Source organism: Bos grunniens, chromosome 24, assembly GCF_055505025.1.
Source record: "Bos grunniens cultivar Pamir isolate PY7600 chromosome 24, Bosgru_T2T1.0, whole genome shotgun sequence".
Classification (NCBI taxonomy): Eukaryota; Metazoa; Chordata; class Mammalia; order Artiodactyla; family Bovidae; genus Bos; species Bos grunniens.
In genome coordinates, this window is record NC_141188.1 from 47,866,834 (window position 1) to 47,882,212 (window position 15,379).

The 15,379-nt window shown below is 43.1% G+C and overlaps 1 protein-coding gene across 2 annotated transcripts in view; it reads right to left on the minus strand.

Annotated features, from left to right (window-relative positions):
* LOXHD1 (lipoxygenase homology PLAT domains 1) overlaps positions 1 to 15,379 on the minus strand; it is a 137,358-nt gene that overhangs the window by 98,554 nt on the left and 23,425 nt on the right. For both annotated transcript variants that reach the window (XM_086372372.1, XM_086372371.1), the window contains exons 5-6: positions 13,069 to 13,265; positions 10,390 to 10,582 (exon numbers count right to left, since the gene is read on the minus strand). In XM_086372372.1, the coding sequence (XP_086228498.1) occupies positions 10,390 to 10,582; positions 13,069 to 13,265 (390 nt within the window). The remainder of the gene's footprint in view (positions 1 to 10,389; positions 10,583 to 13,068; positions 13,266 to 15,379) is intronic.

Below are 15,379 nucleotides of genomic sequence, written 5' to 3' on the forward strand. Positions count from 1 at the left end.
ACAAATCACAGAAGAAATCAAAAAAGAAATCAAAATTTGCATAGAAATGAATGAAAATGAAAACACAACAACCCAAAACCTGTGGGACACTGTAAAAGCAGTCCTAAGGGGAAAGTTCATAGCAAGACAGGCATACCTCAAGAAACAAGAAAAAAGTCAAATAAATAACCTAACTCTACACCTAAAGCAACTAGAAAAGGAAGAAATGAAGAACCCCAGGGTTAGTAGAAGGAAAGAAATCTTAAAAATTACAGCAGAAATAAATGCAAAAGAAACAAAAGAGACCATAGCAAAAATCAACAAAGCCAAAAGCTGGTTCTTTGAAAGGATAAATAAAATTGACAAACCATTAGCCAGACTCATCAAGAAACAAAGAGAGAAAAATCAAATCAATAAAATTAGAAATGAAAATGGAGAGATCACAACAGACAACACAGAAATACAAAGGATCATAAGAGACTACTATCAGCAATTATATGCCAATAACATGGACAACGTGGAAGAAATGGACAAATTCTTAGAAAAGTACAACTTTCCAAAACTGGACCAGGAAGAAATAGAAAATCTTAACAGACCCATCACAAGCATGGAAATTGAAACTGTAATCAAAAGTCTTCCAGCAAACAAAAGCCCAGGTCCAGACGGCTTCACAGCTGAATTCTACCAAAAATTTAGAGAAGAGCTAACACCTATCCTGCTCAAACTCTTCCAGAAAATTGCAGAGGAAGGTAAACTTCCAAACTCATTGTATGAGGCCACCATCATCCTAATACCAAAACCTGACAAAGATCCCACAAAAAAAGAAAACTACAGGCCAATATCACTGATGAATATAGATGCAAAAATCCTTAACAAAATTCTAGCAATCAGAATCCAACAACACATTAAAAAGATCATACACTATGACCAAGTGGGCTTTATCCCAGGGATGCAAGGATTCTTCAATATCCACAAATCAATCAGTGTAACACACCACATTAACAAATTGAAAAATAAAAACCATATGATTATCTCAATAGATGCAGAGGAAGCCTTTGACAAAATTCAACATCCATTTATGATAAAAACTCTCCAGAAAGCAGGAATAGAAGGAACATACCTCAACATAATAAAAGCTATATATGATAAACCCACAGCAAACATTATCCTCAATGGTGAAAAGTTGAATGCATTTCCTCTAAAGTCAGGAACAAAGCAAGGGTGCCCACTTTCACCATTACTATTCAACATAGTTTTGGAAGTTTTGGCCACAACAATCAGAGCAGAAAAAGAAATAAAAGGAATCCAAATTGGAAAAGAAGAAGTAAAACTCTCACTGTTTGCAGATGACATGATCCTCTACATACAAAACCCTAAAGACTCCAGCAGAAAATTACTAGAACTAATCAATGAATATAGTAAAGTTGCAGGATATAAAATCAACACACAGAAATCCCTTGCATTCCTAAACAGTAATAATGAGAAAATAGAAAGAGAAATTAAGGAAACAATTCCATTCACCATTGCAACGAAAAGAATAAAATACTTAGGAATATATCTACCTAAAGAAACTAAAGACCTATATATCAGATCGGATCAGATCAGATCAGTCACTCAGTCGTCTCCGACTCTTTGCGACCCCATGAATTGCAGCACGCCAGGCCTCCCTGTCCATCACCAACTCCCAGAGTTCACCCAGATTCACGTCCATTGAGTCAGTGATGCCATCCAGCCATCTCATCCTCTGTCATCCCCTTCTCCTCCTGCCCCCAATCCCTCCCAGCATCAGAGTCTTTCCAATGACTCAACTCTTCGCATGAGGTGGCCAAAGTACTGGACTTTCAGCTTTAGCATCATTCCCTCCAAAGAAATCCCAGGGCTGATCTCCTTCAGAATGGACTGGTTGGATCTCCTTGCAGTCCAAGGGACTCTCAAGAGTCTTCTCCAACACCACAGTTCAAAAGCATCAATTCTTTGGTGCTCAGCCTTCTTCACAGTCCAACTCTCACATCCATACATGACCACAGAAAAAACCATAGCCTTGACTAGACGAACCTTTGTTGGCAAAGTAACATCTCTGCTTTTGAATATGCTATCTAGGTTGGTCATAACTTTCCTTCCAAGGAGTAAGCGTCTTTTAATTTCATAGCTGCAGTCACCATCTGCAGTGACTTTGGAGCCCCCCAAAATAAAGTCTGACACTGTTTCCACTGTTTCCCCATCTATTTCCCATGAAGTGATGGGACCGGATGCCATGATCTTCGTTTTCTGAATGTTGAGCTTTAAGCCACCTTTTTCACTCTCTGCTTTCACTTTCATCAAGAGGCTTTTTAGTTCCTCTTCACTTTCTGCCATAAGGGTGGTGTCATCTGCATATCTGAGGTTATTGATATTTCTCCTGGCAATCTTGATTCCAGCTTGTGTTTCTTCCAGTCCAGCGTTTCTCATGATGTACTCTGCATAGAAGTTAAATAAACAGGATGACAGTATACAGCCTTGATGTACTCCTTTTCCTATTTGGAACCAGTCTGTTGTTCCATGTTCAGTTCTAACTGTTGCTTCCTGACCTGCCTACAGATTTCTCAAGAGGCAGATCAGGTGGTCTGGTATTCCCATCTCTTTCAGAATGTTCCACAGTTTATTGTGATCCACACAGTCAAAAGCTTTGGCATAGTCAATAAAGCAGAAATAGATATTTTCCTGGAACTCTCTTGCTTTTTCCATGATCCAGCGGATGTTGGCAATTTGATCTCTGATTCCTCTGCCTTTTCTAAAACCAGCTTGAACATCAGGAAGTTCACGGTTCACATATTGCTGAAGCCTGGCTTGGAGAATTTTAAGCATTACTTTACTAGCATGTGAGATGAGTGCATTGTGTGGTAGTTTGAGCATTCTTTGGCATTGCCTTTCTTTGGGATTGGAATGAAAACTGACCTTTTCCAGTCCTGTGGCCACTGCTGAGTTCTCCAAATTTGCTGGCATATTGAGTTGCAGCACTTTCACAGCATCATCTTTCAGGATTTGAAATAGCTCAACTGGAATTCCATCACCTCCACTAGCTTTGTTCATAGTGATGCTTTCTAAGGCCCACTTGACTTCACATTCCAGGATGTCTGGCTCTAGGTCAGTGATCACACCATTGTGATTATCTGGGTCGTGAAGATCTTTTTTATACAGTTCTTCTGTGTATTCTTGCCATCTCTTCTTAATATCTTCTGCTTCTGTTAGGTCCATACCATTTCTGTCCTTTATCGAGCCCATCTTTGCATGAAATGTTCCTTTGGTATCTCTGATTTTCTTGAAGAGATCCCTAGTCTTTCCCATTCTGTTGTTTTCCTCTATTTCTTTGCATTGATCGCTGAAGAAGGCTTTCTTATCTCTTCTTGCTATTCTTTGGAACTCTGCATTCAGATGTTTATATCTTTCCTTTTCTCCTTTGCTTTTCACTTCTCTTCTTTTCACAGCTATTTGTAAGGCCTCCTCAGACAGCTATTTTGGTTTTTTGCATTTCTTTTCCATGGGGATGGTCTTGATCCCTGTCTCCTGTACAATGTCACGAACCTCATTCCATAGTTCATCAGGCACTCTATCTATCAGATCTAGGCCCTCAAATCTATTTCTCACTTCCACTGTATAATCATAAGGGATTTGATTTAGGTCATACCTGAATGGTCTAGTGGTTTTCCATACTTTCTTCAATTTCAGTCTGAATTTGGCAATAAGGAGTTCATGGTCTGAGCCACAGTCAGCTCCTGGTCTTGTTTTTGCTGACTATATAGAGCTTCTCCATCTTTGGCTGCAAAGAATATAATCAATCTTATTTCGGTGTTGACCATCTGGTGATGTCCATGTATAGCGTCTTCTCTTGTGTTGTTGGAAGAGGGTGTTTGTTATGACCAGTGCATTTTCTTGGCAAAACTCTATTAGTCTTTGCCCTGCTTCATTACATATTCCAAGGCCAAATTTGCCTGTTACACCAGGTGTTTCTTGACTTCCTACTTTTGCATTCCAGTCCCCTATAATGAAAAGGACATCTTTTTGGGGTGTTAGTTCTAAAAGGTCTTGTAGGTCTTCATAGACCTATATATAGAAAACTATAAAACACTGTTGAAAGAAATCAAAGAGGACATTAATAGATGGAGAAATATACCATATTCATGGATTGGAAGAATCAATATAGTGAAAATGAGTATACTACCCAAAGAAATTTATAGATTCAATGCAATCCCTATCAAGCTACCAACGGTATTCTTCACAGAGCTAGAACAAATAATTTCACAATTTGTATGGAAATACAAAAAACCTCGAATAGCCAAAGCAATCCTGAGAAAGAAGAATGGAACTGGAGGAATCAACCTGCCTGACTTTAGGCTCTACTACAAAGCCGCAGTCATCAAGACAGTACGGTACTGGCACAAAGACAGAAATATAGATCAATGGAACAAAATAGAAAGCCCAGAGATAAATCGATGCACATATGGACACCTTATCTTTGACAAAGGAAGCAAGAATATACAATGGATTAAAGACAATCTCTTTAACAAATGGTGCTGGGAAAACTGGTCAACCACTTGTAAAAGAATGAAACTAGAACACTTTCTAACACCATACACAAAAATAAACTCAAAATGGATTAAAGATCTAAACGTAAGACCAGAAACTATAAAACTCCTAGAGGAGAACATAGGAAAAACACTCTCCAACATACATCACAGCAGGATCCTCTATGACCCACCTCCCAGAATATTGGAAATAAAAGCAAAAATAAACAAATGAGACCTAATTAAACTTAGAAGCTTCTGCACAAGAAAGGAAACTATAAGCAAGGTGAAAAGACAGCCTTCAGAATGGGAGAAAATAATAGCAAATGAAGCAACTGACAAACAACTAATCTCAAAAATATACAAGCAACTCCTGCAGCTCAATTCCAGAAAAATAAATGACCCAATCAAAAAATGGGCCAAAGAACTAAATAGACATTTCTCCAAAGAAGACATACAGATGGCTAACAAACACATGAAAAGATGCTCAACATCACTCATTATCAGAGAAATGCAAATCAAAACCACTATGAGGTACCATTTCATGCCAGTCAGAATGGCTGCGATCCAAAAGTCTACAAATAATAAATGCTGGAGAGGGTGTGGAGAAAAGGGAACCCTCTTACACTGTTGGTGGGAATGCAAACTAGTACAGCCTCAATGGAGAACAATATGGAGATTCCTTAAAAAACTGGAAATAGAACTGCCTTATGATCCAGCAATCCCACTGCTGTGCATACACATTGAGGAAACCAGAATTGAAAGAGACACGTGTACCCCAGTGTTCATTGCAGCACTGTTTATAATAGCCAGGACATGGAAGCAACCTAGATGTCCATCAGCAGATGAATGGATAAGAAAGCTATGGTTCATATACACAATGGAGTATTACTCAGCCATTAAAAAGAATACATTTGAATCAGTTCTAATGAGGTGGATGAAACTGGAGCCTATTATACAGAGTGGAGTAAGCCAGAAAGAAAAACACCAATACAGTATACGAACGCATATATATGGAATTTAGAAAGATGGTAACAATAACCCTATATATGAGACAGCAAAAGAGACACTGATGTATAGAACAGTCTTTTGGACTCTGTGGGAGAGGGTGGGATGATTTGGGAGAATGGCATTGAAACATGTATAATATCATATATAAAATGAGTCGCCAGTCCAAGTTTGATGCACGATACTGGATGCTTGGGGCTGGTGCACTGGGACGACCCAGAGGGATGGTATGGGGAGGGAGGAGGGTGGAGGGTTCAGGATGGGGAACACATGTATACCTGTGGTGGATTCATTTTGATATATGGCAAAACCAATACAATATTGTAAAGTTAAAAAATAAAATTAAATTAAAAAAAAAAAAGAAATAAAATCTTGGAAGCCAAAAGAAAAGGTAAAGTCAAGGACAGCACTGAAGAACAAAAAGGAAAATTCCCAAGAACAAAATGATAGAAAGATAAGAAAATCAGAGGAAGCTTAACAAATTTCAGTTCTAAAGAAAACAGCAGACAGAGAGTTGGAAATTGTCAAAGAAATAAATTTTTTAAAAAAGCCCCAGAGTTAAAGGAACGCTTCTAAATTCAAGGAGCTTTTGAGTTCCCAGAAGATTGGATGAAACCAAAATCACAAAAGACACTGAAGACATCATGAAATTTCAGAATGCCAGGGATAAACATAGGATCCTGCAGGTTTTAGAGAGAAAAAAACCCAAAGGTTTGGGTAGCAGAATGGCATCAGACTTCCCAGCTGTAACCCTGGGAGCCAGAAGGTGGTAGGAAAACCCCTTATAAACTCTAAGAGAAAATGTGTTTTAGATCAGAATTCTCTAACAAGCCAAGTTATGGCTCAATGGTGAAGTAGACTAGAGACATTTGCACATATTCAAATTCTCCATTGCAGTGCACAATGAACCAAAAAAGAGGAAGAAGTGAAATTTAAAAAAACAGGAGATCTAACCTAGAAGAGAAAGACTGGAATGTCCAAAAGATGGTAGAAAGGAAGTCTCAAAAGGAAAGCTTCATTGCATCAAAGAGAACAAGACAAGAGTATCCCTTGTGATGGGAGTTGGAGGAAGGAAGTAGACTTCCTGTTGGATTTGAACATATGAAAAGAACTTTAGTTCTGTTGGAGAGATGGAGACAAGATGGTGTTACGGAATAGCTGTGTCCTCCCAAAATTCATATGTTGAAACCTTAACCTCTAGTATCTCAGAATGTGACAGCATTTGGAGACAGGGCCTTCATAAAGGTGATTAAGTTAATCCAATATGACTGGTGTCCTTTTAAGGAGAGACTGGAATACAGACATGCCCATGTTCACAGGAAGACTTTGTGAGGGACAGTGAGATGGTGGCCTTCTGCAAGCCCAGGAGATAGATCACAGAAGAAACCCAACTTGCTGACTTCAGTTTAGATTTCCAGCCTCCAGAACTGGGAGAAAACAAAGTTTTGTTGCTTAGGCCACTTCAGTTCAGTTCAGTCGCTCAGTCGTGTCAGACTCTTTGCGACCCCATGAATTGCAGCACACCAGGCCTCCCTGTCCATCACCAACTCCCGGAGTTCACTCAAACTCACGTCCATCGAGTCAGTGATGCCATCCAGCCATCTCATCCTCTGTCGTCCCCTTCTCCTCCTGCCCCCAATCCCTCCCAGCATCAGGGTCTTTTCCAATGAGTCAACTCTTCTCATGAGGTTGCCAAAGTACTGGAATTTCAGCTTTAGCATCATTCCTTCCAAAGAACACCCAGGACTGATCTCCTTTAGAATGGAATGTGGCAATTTGTTATAGTAGCCCTAGCAGACTAATACAGATAGGTGGGTATACAGATGGGTATATAGAAATATATATGGGTATATTGAAAACTCTACTAATGCATAAATGAGATTATTATTAATTCCAGAAAAAACAAGTTGTATAAAAAATGAAGCATAATTGTTATGAGTATTCTCAGCAGTGAATAATATTTACATGGTTATAATAATGTAAAAATCAAATATTGATTATTGAAGGTTGGAGGGAGGGGATATATGTGTGTGTGTATAAATATACACGTGCATATGTTAAAAAAGCTAAATCCTCCTATTCCATAGTAGGAAGTTAATAGTGTCTATGACTGAAAATAATTAATGTCTATGACCGGCAAATTCGGAAAACTCAGCAGTGGCCACAGGACTGAAAAAAGTCAGTTTTCATTCCAATGCCAAAGAAGGGCAATGCCAAAGAATGTTCAAACTACAATTGCACTCATTTCACATGCTAGCCAAGTAATGCTCAAAATTCTTCAAGCAAGGCTTCAATAGTACATGAACTGAGAACTTCCAGATGTTCAAGCTGGATTTAGAATAGGCAGAGGAACAAGAGATCAAATTGCCAACATCTGCTGGATCATCAAAAAAGCCAGAGAATTCCAAAAAAAATCTACTTCTGCTTCACTGACTACACCAAAGCTTTTGACTGTGTGGATCACAACAAACTGTGGAAAATTCTTTAAGGGATGGGAATACCAGAACTCCTTACCTGCTACCTGAGAAACCTGTTTGCAGGTGAAGAAGCAACAGTTAGAACCATACATAGAACAATGAACTGGTTCAAAATTGGGAAAGGAGTACGTCAAGGCTGTACATTGTCACCTTATTTAACTTATATGCAGAGTATATCATGGGAAAAGCTGGGGTGGATGAAGCACAAACCAGATCAAGATTGCCAGGAGAAATGTCAATAACCTCAGATATGCAGACATCACCCGCATAGCAGAAAGTGAAGAGGAACTAGAGAGCCTCTTGATGAAAGTGAAAGAGGACAGTGAACGAACTGGCTTAAATCTCAACATTCAAAAAACGAAGATCATGGCATCTGGTCCCACCACTTCATGGCAAATAGATGGGAAACAATGGAAACAGTGATAGACTGGGCTCCAAAATCACTGCAGATGGTGACTGCAGCCATGAAATTAAAAGACGCTTGCTCCTTGGAAGAAAAGCTATGACCAACCTAGACAGCATATTAAAAAACAGAGACATAGCTTTGCCAACAAAGGTCCATCTAGTCAAAGCTATGGTTTTTCCAATAGTCATGTATGGATGTGAGAGTTGGACTGTAAAGACAGCTGAGTGCCAAAGAATTGATGCTTTTTAACTGTGGTGTTTGAGAAGACTCTTGAGAGTCCCTTGGACTGCAAGATCAGACCAGTCAATCTTAAAGGAAATCAGTCCTGAATATTCATTGGAAGGACTGATGCTGGAGTTGAAGCTCTAATACTTTGGCCCCCTGGTGTGAAGAGCTGACTCATTAGAAAAGACCCTGATGCTGGGAAAGACTGAAGGCAGGAGGAGAAGGGGACGACAGAGGATGAGATGGCTGGATGGCATCACCGACTCAATGTACCTGACTTTGAACAACCTCCAGGAGATGGTGAAGAACAGGGAGGCCTTGCATGCTTCAGTCCATGTGGTCACAAAGAATCAGACAGGACTGAGCAACTGAACAGCTAAATGACTGAAAAAAAATCAAGCAACCGATAAGTATATTACTGAAAATATGGAGATAGATTTCTGAACAAAAAGCTAAAGTTATTTAAAATGTGTTACCTCTGAAGAAGGGGGATGGGTTGGGGAAAGAGGTAGGTAAGGGAACTGCTGCTTTTTTAATCTTTATCTTGTAGTACCTGTATTGTGTTGTGCTTAGTCGCTCAGTTGTGTCTGACTCTTTGCAACCCCATGGACTGTAGCCCACCAGGCTCCTCTGTCCATGGGGATTCTCCAGGCAAGAATGGTGGAGTGGGTTGCTATTCCCTTCTCCAGGGGATCTTCCCAACCCAGAGATCGAACCTGGGTCTCCTGCATTGCAGGCAGATTCTTTACCATCTGAGCCAACAGGGAAGCCCAGTACTTGTATTACTCTGATGGATATCAAGTTTAACTCATAAAAAGAGGGAAGGATTTGATTCTGCACACTAGCAGGTACCGTTACAAAGCCTGTGTATGTGACACAGTGCTCAGAGAATTTACAGGTTACATGGGGAGAGAGGATGGACACAATAAGACACAAGGCTTTCTGGAAGAGGAAGCAGCAAGTTCATAGTGGGTTCCTTCTCAGAGCAGCTTCCTGTGGCAGTGAGTCTCGGACCGCTGCTTTCAGGCTAGACACAAAAACGCAGAGGTGAGGGAAGGGACATTGTCTATAACAGGTTTGGACTGATGATCCTCTAGATAACCTCTTGTTTCTTTAACCCCTACTTAGTCAATGGCTCTCACATCATGTGCAATAGGTGACCAGATCACCTTGAATTTCACCCCCAGTCAGAGAGGTCACCACCCTGTCCACATAGTTCCCTCTTCCCCATGCTGTTGCTAACCCCTTATCTTGCTTCCTTTTCTTCCTAGCTCTTACTTGGCATTATGCCAAGTATTTATTTTTCTCCCATCACGGAGCATGAAGTCCCGGAGGACAAGGCTTTGGTCTGTTTTGCTCATGATTGTCTCTACAAAGCCTGGGGCAGTGTCGGCACAGAGAAACAGTCAACGTACACATATTGAATAAATGAATGAATGAACAGCTTATCTCTTCACTAGTATTCCCAGCGGGGAAACTCTTTCTCAAACTCCTCTTGTACACAAGGCCAAGAAGGTATATTTCTCAATAAAGTCATCTACTGCCTTTATCCCAGAAAACATGGTTTATCCACTGAGTTCTCAGGTTCCCCATCTGTAGAAGGAGCCCCTTTTCCATCCCAGAACCCTACCCGGGGCAACTGGAAGCTTCCCATTTTGAGACAAGACCCAGATCACCCACAATCCCTCCTCCTTCCCTGCTGCCCCACCCCATGGGGAACAGTGCTACAGTCCCGTCACAGCTGCCTCCATACATTTCTGGATGTCCACCACCTCGCTGGGGTAGAGCTCCACCTCCAGGCGCCCGTCAGCCTGGTCTTTGTCCAGCCAGCGGTTGGCAGGGAAGGTGTACCGCTTGCCTTGGCGGGGCACGCGAATCTGGACACTGCCCAGGAACCAACTGGCATGTAAGCCCGTGCTGTCGTGCCCGATCACCAGCCGGTTAATCTGGAAGGAAACACGCGATACAGGTGAGCAAGGAGCTGGTATAGAAGCCTCCATCCCTCCATCCCTACACCCTCCCAAAACACCAGGGCAAGCAGCTCCCCTCAGCCCAGACTCCAGCTCCTCAGGAGATGCGGGCTCAGCAGGAAGGGCTGGGTCCCAGGCTGGCCTGCCCTCAACCAGCCAGGAGACCAAGGCCCAACCTCTCCAGACTGGAGCCTCTGTCCCTTTGTCTTTAGTTCAGCCCACCTCCCAGGGACACGGTGAGAAGCAAGTGGGTATGACCAGAGGTTTGAAAGCTCCAGTATGTACTGAATGCCAGGCAGTGGACGTCCTAAGAATGTGGTGGCTGCACAAGAATGCAAACATTCAAAATATTCACCATCGGCTTCCGATGCCACGTTGGTGATATGGCTTTGTTTTGTCTTACACCATACACGGTTGCACATGTTTTTGCATGTCTTCTCCGTCACACCCATCCTATAGGTGACAATAAGCAGACCACCTTTTGGGGCTCTGTCGTTCTGTGTCCAGTGCCTCCTCTCACTCTGGGAACCAAGGTGTATTTTTCTCAGTAACACTATAGTTCAGTTGCTTTGCTACTTTATATTTTATGTTAATCTTTGCCCACAGATGTCATAGATGAGCACATAAATGTGCATGTTACCATCCTTAAATGTACCTCGCTCTTCAGGGTTTGAATGATATTTATGTTTTTTTTTTTAGATTCAGGCCAATTCTAACATCAGATGGAATTCTCAGATGGCCTTTGAGGTCCCTTCCAGCCCCCTGGATCCTTTCTGTGGTGGTTTGGAGGGGTGGTGCTCGTTGTGAGTCTGGTGCCCAAAGGCCAGATTCAGAAAATAGTCCCTGTAAGCCTTGCTCTTGCTCTTCTGCATCCTGAGCACCTATTTGCAGCTGCTATTGGAAACTCTATCACAGCTGAGTGCCTGGAGCCCGGTGACCTGGAATCCAGCTACATCTACAGACACAGTCTGAAAGCCTTTAGGGTGTGGGCCAAGGAGCGTGGGAGAGCTTCGTCGTCTTTCTGTGGTGCTGGCACTGTGACAGAGGAAAGACAGGAACAGGTGTTTTCTGCCTGTTGTGACAGAAAATGCCATGAAGGCAGGGATCATCTGTCAGTCCCATAGTGGCCAGCACCTGACGTGGGCAATTGTTCAGTCACTAAGGCTAGAGCTTACTGAATACATACTATGCATGTGGGTGTTACTGACATAGTTAATGCTAGTGACAATCCCACTGGAATCCCTTGCGATAGCAGTGAGAAAATCAAAGCAAACAGAGGTGAAGTAACTTGCACACGGCAGGTAAGTGGAAACACTCGGCCTCAGACCAGGCAGTCAGGAGCCCAAGCCCACACTCCCAGACTTTTGGCCACACTGCTTGTTGAGCAGGTTTTAGAAACACGAGAAGGGCCCAAACGCCCTTCCTCACCACTCGGATGTCTCATTTATCTGCTGGCTGCTGCCAGAAGTCCTTAGTTAAGGAAACAGCATTTCAGGCTACAATTATTAATTCAGCTTAAAATGTAAATACAGCTTGATCAAGGAAAATCTTGATTTAAGCTAAGGAGCTTCAAGATGTAAATGACTGACATGAAATCATTCCCCAGAGCACCTGAACTCAGGTGAGGCTCACCAAGAGGGGAGGGGTCAGCAAAGGGGGGCTTGTAACCCTCTCAGTTTCCACAAGCCACCCTGAGAGGGGCAAGTGGTAACACGAAGCCCTGCTCAGACACTTCTAGAAAAGTTTCCAGCACTTGAGTGCAGGCAGTCAGACCCATACTTCTCCAGGTGAATGCTTAGACCCCTCACAGCACAGTCAGCCGGGGAGGTGATGGTGGACCCATCTCTTATCTAAGGCAGAATCCCTCAGGTGTGGCCTGGGAGTTCACACTGCAATAGGCTTTCTGGGTGTCACTGTGACACACACGCCAGTTTGGAACTGGGAAGCATTTCCAGCCCGTCTTTACAGCTCTCCCTCCTTCCTCCTTCCCTGCACACCAGGGTGTACCCAGGACTCTCTGGTCCTGGCTACGGAGGTAAAGGAAACGCCGGACTAAGAACATGAGTTCCAGCCCCAGAGAGAGTCTGGAAAGCTTGACCACTGTTCACGTGCCTCCTGCTCCTCTGGGTCATACCGGAAAACAATGTACTGCACTAACCAAGTGGGCACTTTCCCTTTCAAATGGGTTCACTTGTGTGTTGTGAGAGTGTGTGTATGTGTGTGTGCATGTATGTGTGTGTATGTGTGTGTATTCAAGTGTGTGTGTATGTGTATATGTGTGTGCATGTATGTGAGTGTGTGTGTACATGAGTGTGTGTCTGTGTATGTGTGTGTGCATGTGTGTGTATATGTGAGTGTGAGTGTGTGTACACAAGTGTGTGTGTGTGTGTATGTGCCCATGTGCAGATACGCACAGAGAAATCGGTAAGACACCCTCACAGGGTCTTGGGAAAGAGACTTACAGTTCCAATATTGAGGGTCTCCAGGGTGAACTCATCCACTCGGCTACGTTCAAAATAGTCTTTCAGGTTGTTGTCAGAGACGAGAAGAACTTGCTTAATGGTGTCAGATTTGTCCCCGTAGAGCTTGATGTAGACTCTGGAGTCTGTGCTGGCCCCAGGGACGTCCCCCGTCTTCAAGCTGATGTGATAGCGGAAGTCTGAACAGTCCAGGGCAGGAGGCGGGAGGGGAGGGGTTAGCGTGGGTGAGCTGCAGGGAGCTCGGGGCAGGAGGTCGATGGCCAGGGCTGGACACTCAGCTGTGGGTCGGGGGCCCAGGCTCTGGCTCTCCTCACATAGCCCTGAGACTGGGGCGGGGTGGTGGTGCTCCTACCATCTTTTGGAATCCCTTCATCTCAAAATCAGAATTCTGATTCCTGCTTCATCTGCCCCATAGGGTGTGAATGCGCTGAGAACAGGAAGGCATGCAAAGAATACTAAAATGTAAGAGACGAGGATTTAAAGCAAATACGCATTCACTTTCTCATCTGATGGATGAAGAAACCAAAGCAAAGGAAGCCTCTACCTCCCGGCAGAAAACATAGCATGTTACCTACATGGTGTTAGTGCTGGGTGTTCTGACCGCGGTTTTACAGGTGAAGACTTTCAGCCTCAGAAGATGTTGTTTTTGGCTCAAGATGGCTACAGTTCAGAAGGAGCCAGCCTAGCACTAAACACTAGGCAGTCATCCTTAAGCATAATACTAGTCCTTAAATTTTAGAGTGGTGTTTCCACACAATCATTTAAAGAAGTAAGCTTGTATGCATTTTTTAAAAATGGAGAAATGGAAGCTGAGTCTTATCAAATAAAATTTCTGGCATGATATTGAAATAATCACAATTGCTTTCTCTGAACTATTGTGTATTAAGGTTTATATATTAAAGTAAAATAGTTGGAGATGTTTTTTCAAAAAGGGTCAGCTATGTGTAAATCCCTAATGTGGACCCAAAGGTCTTATTCTCACCCGAAATGCCATGCTGATGTTATTCTATCTTATGACCCAGAAAGGTCTGTGTCACCTGTCCACAAGGGAGGATAAAAGGCAAGGCCTAGGATAGTCTGAGCCATGAGCCCAAGTCCAATAGCCTTGTTCCAGGGCGTGGGTCTTGGGAATGAAAAGGGAAGCGCTGGAAAGGCAGGTGATGCTAGTTTCAAGGCCTGCAGTTCACAGCCGTCTCAGGGCCTTCTGGCGCTGGCAAGAAAGACCCGGAGAGAGACAGCTAAGCACACCTCTCAGGTGACAACCCCACAGACCAGTCAGGCCCTGGAGGAGGCCAGACCTGTGGGTCTAGTCCAGGTCAGCTCCCCTGGGCACACCTGAGGGCCCTGAGGAGGTGACTTCTGTCTCTGCTGTAAAGATATAGCAAGACCTGTGAAAAAGACCACTTCCTTATACCATTTTCATCTAAATCCTTTCAAAAACTCTGACTTGGGGAAGAGGGAGCCCGAAGGACCCTGTTCCTGTTGAACAGTGGGGCTTGCTGGAGTGGGAAGGACAGGCAGGAAGACAGAGATGCCTGGGCACTGGGCCCAGCTCCACTGCTGACCACAGACCTGGCTATCCTAGGAGTTCCCTTGGCACAAGCATGAGACTTGTGTCCAATCTAGGCATTTTTCTCATCTCTTAAGAACTGTTCCAGCTCTTAAATTCTGTAATTCAATGTTCTCAGAATGCAGAATTCCAACTTTGCAATTTGCTATCTGATCACAGGAAGATATTTGGCTCCACCAGATCTGGGTCCCCCCTGACAAACTGGCATAACAACATTAGCTCTGCCGACTTCCAGGGTTCTTGCTGGACTCACATGAGATAAAAGTGATAAATATGTGGTCTTATTATTCATGTGAGCCCAGAAATAACGGGAAGGTCGGCGGGGCTGGTGTCATTATGCCCATTTGTCAGGTAAGGATGCACATCTGGTGGAGCTAAGTATCTTCCTGAGGTCACATAGCAAATTGCAGATAATAAGTGATAAATATGAGGTATTAAGGGCTTCCCTGGTGGCTCAGACAGTAAAGAATCTGCCTGCAATGAGGGAGACTCAGTTTCAATCCCTAGGTCGGAAAGATCGCTTAGGGAAGGAAATGGCAACCCATTTCAGTACTCTTGCCTGGGGAATTCTATGAACAGAGTGGCGTGGTGGGCTATAGCCCAGGGGCGTCTCAAAGAGTCAGACATGACTGAGCAATTAACAGTTTTATGAAGCCTTGGAAAAGAAACCAGGTGTTGGTATTATTGAGGATTCTGGATATATTTCTTTTCAATTTTGTCTAA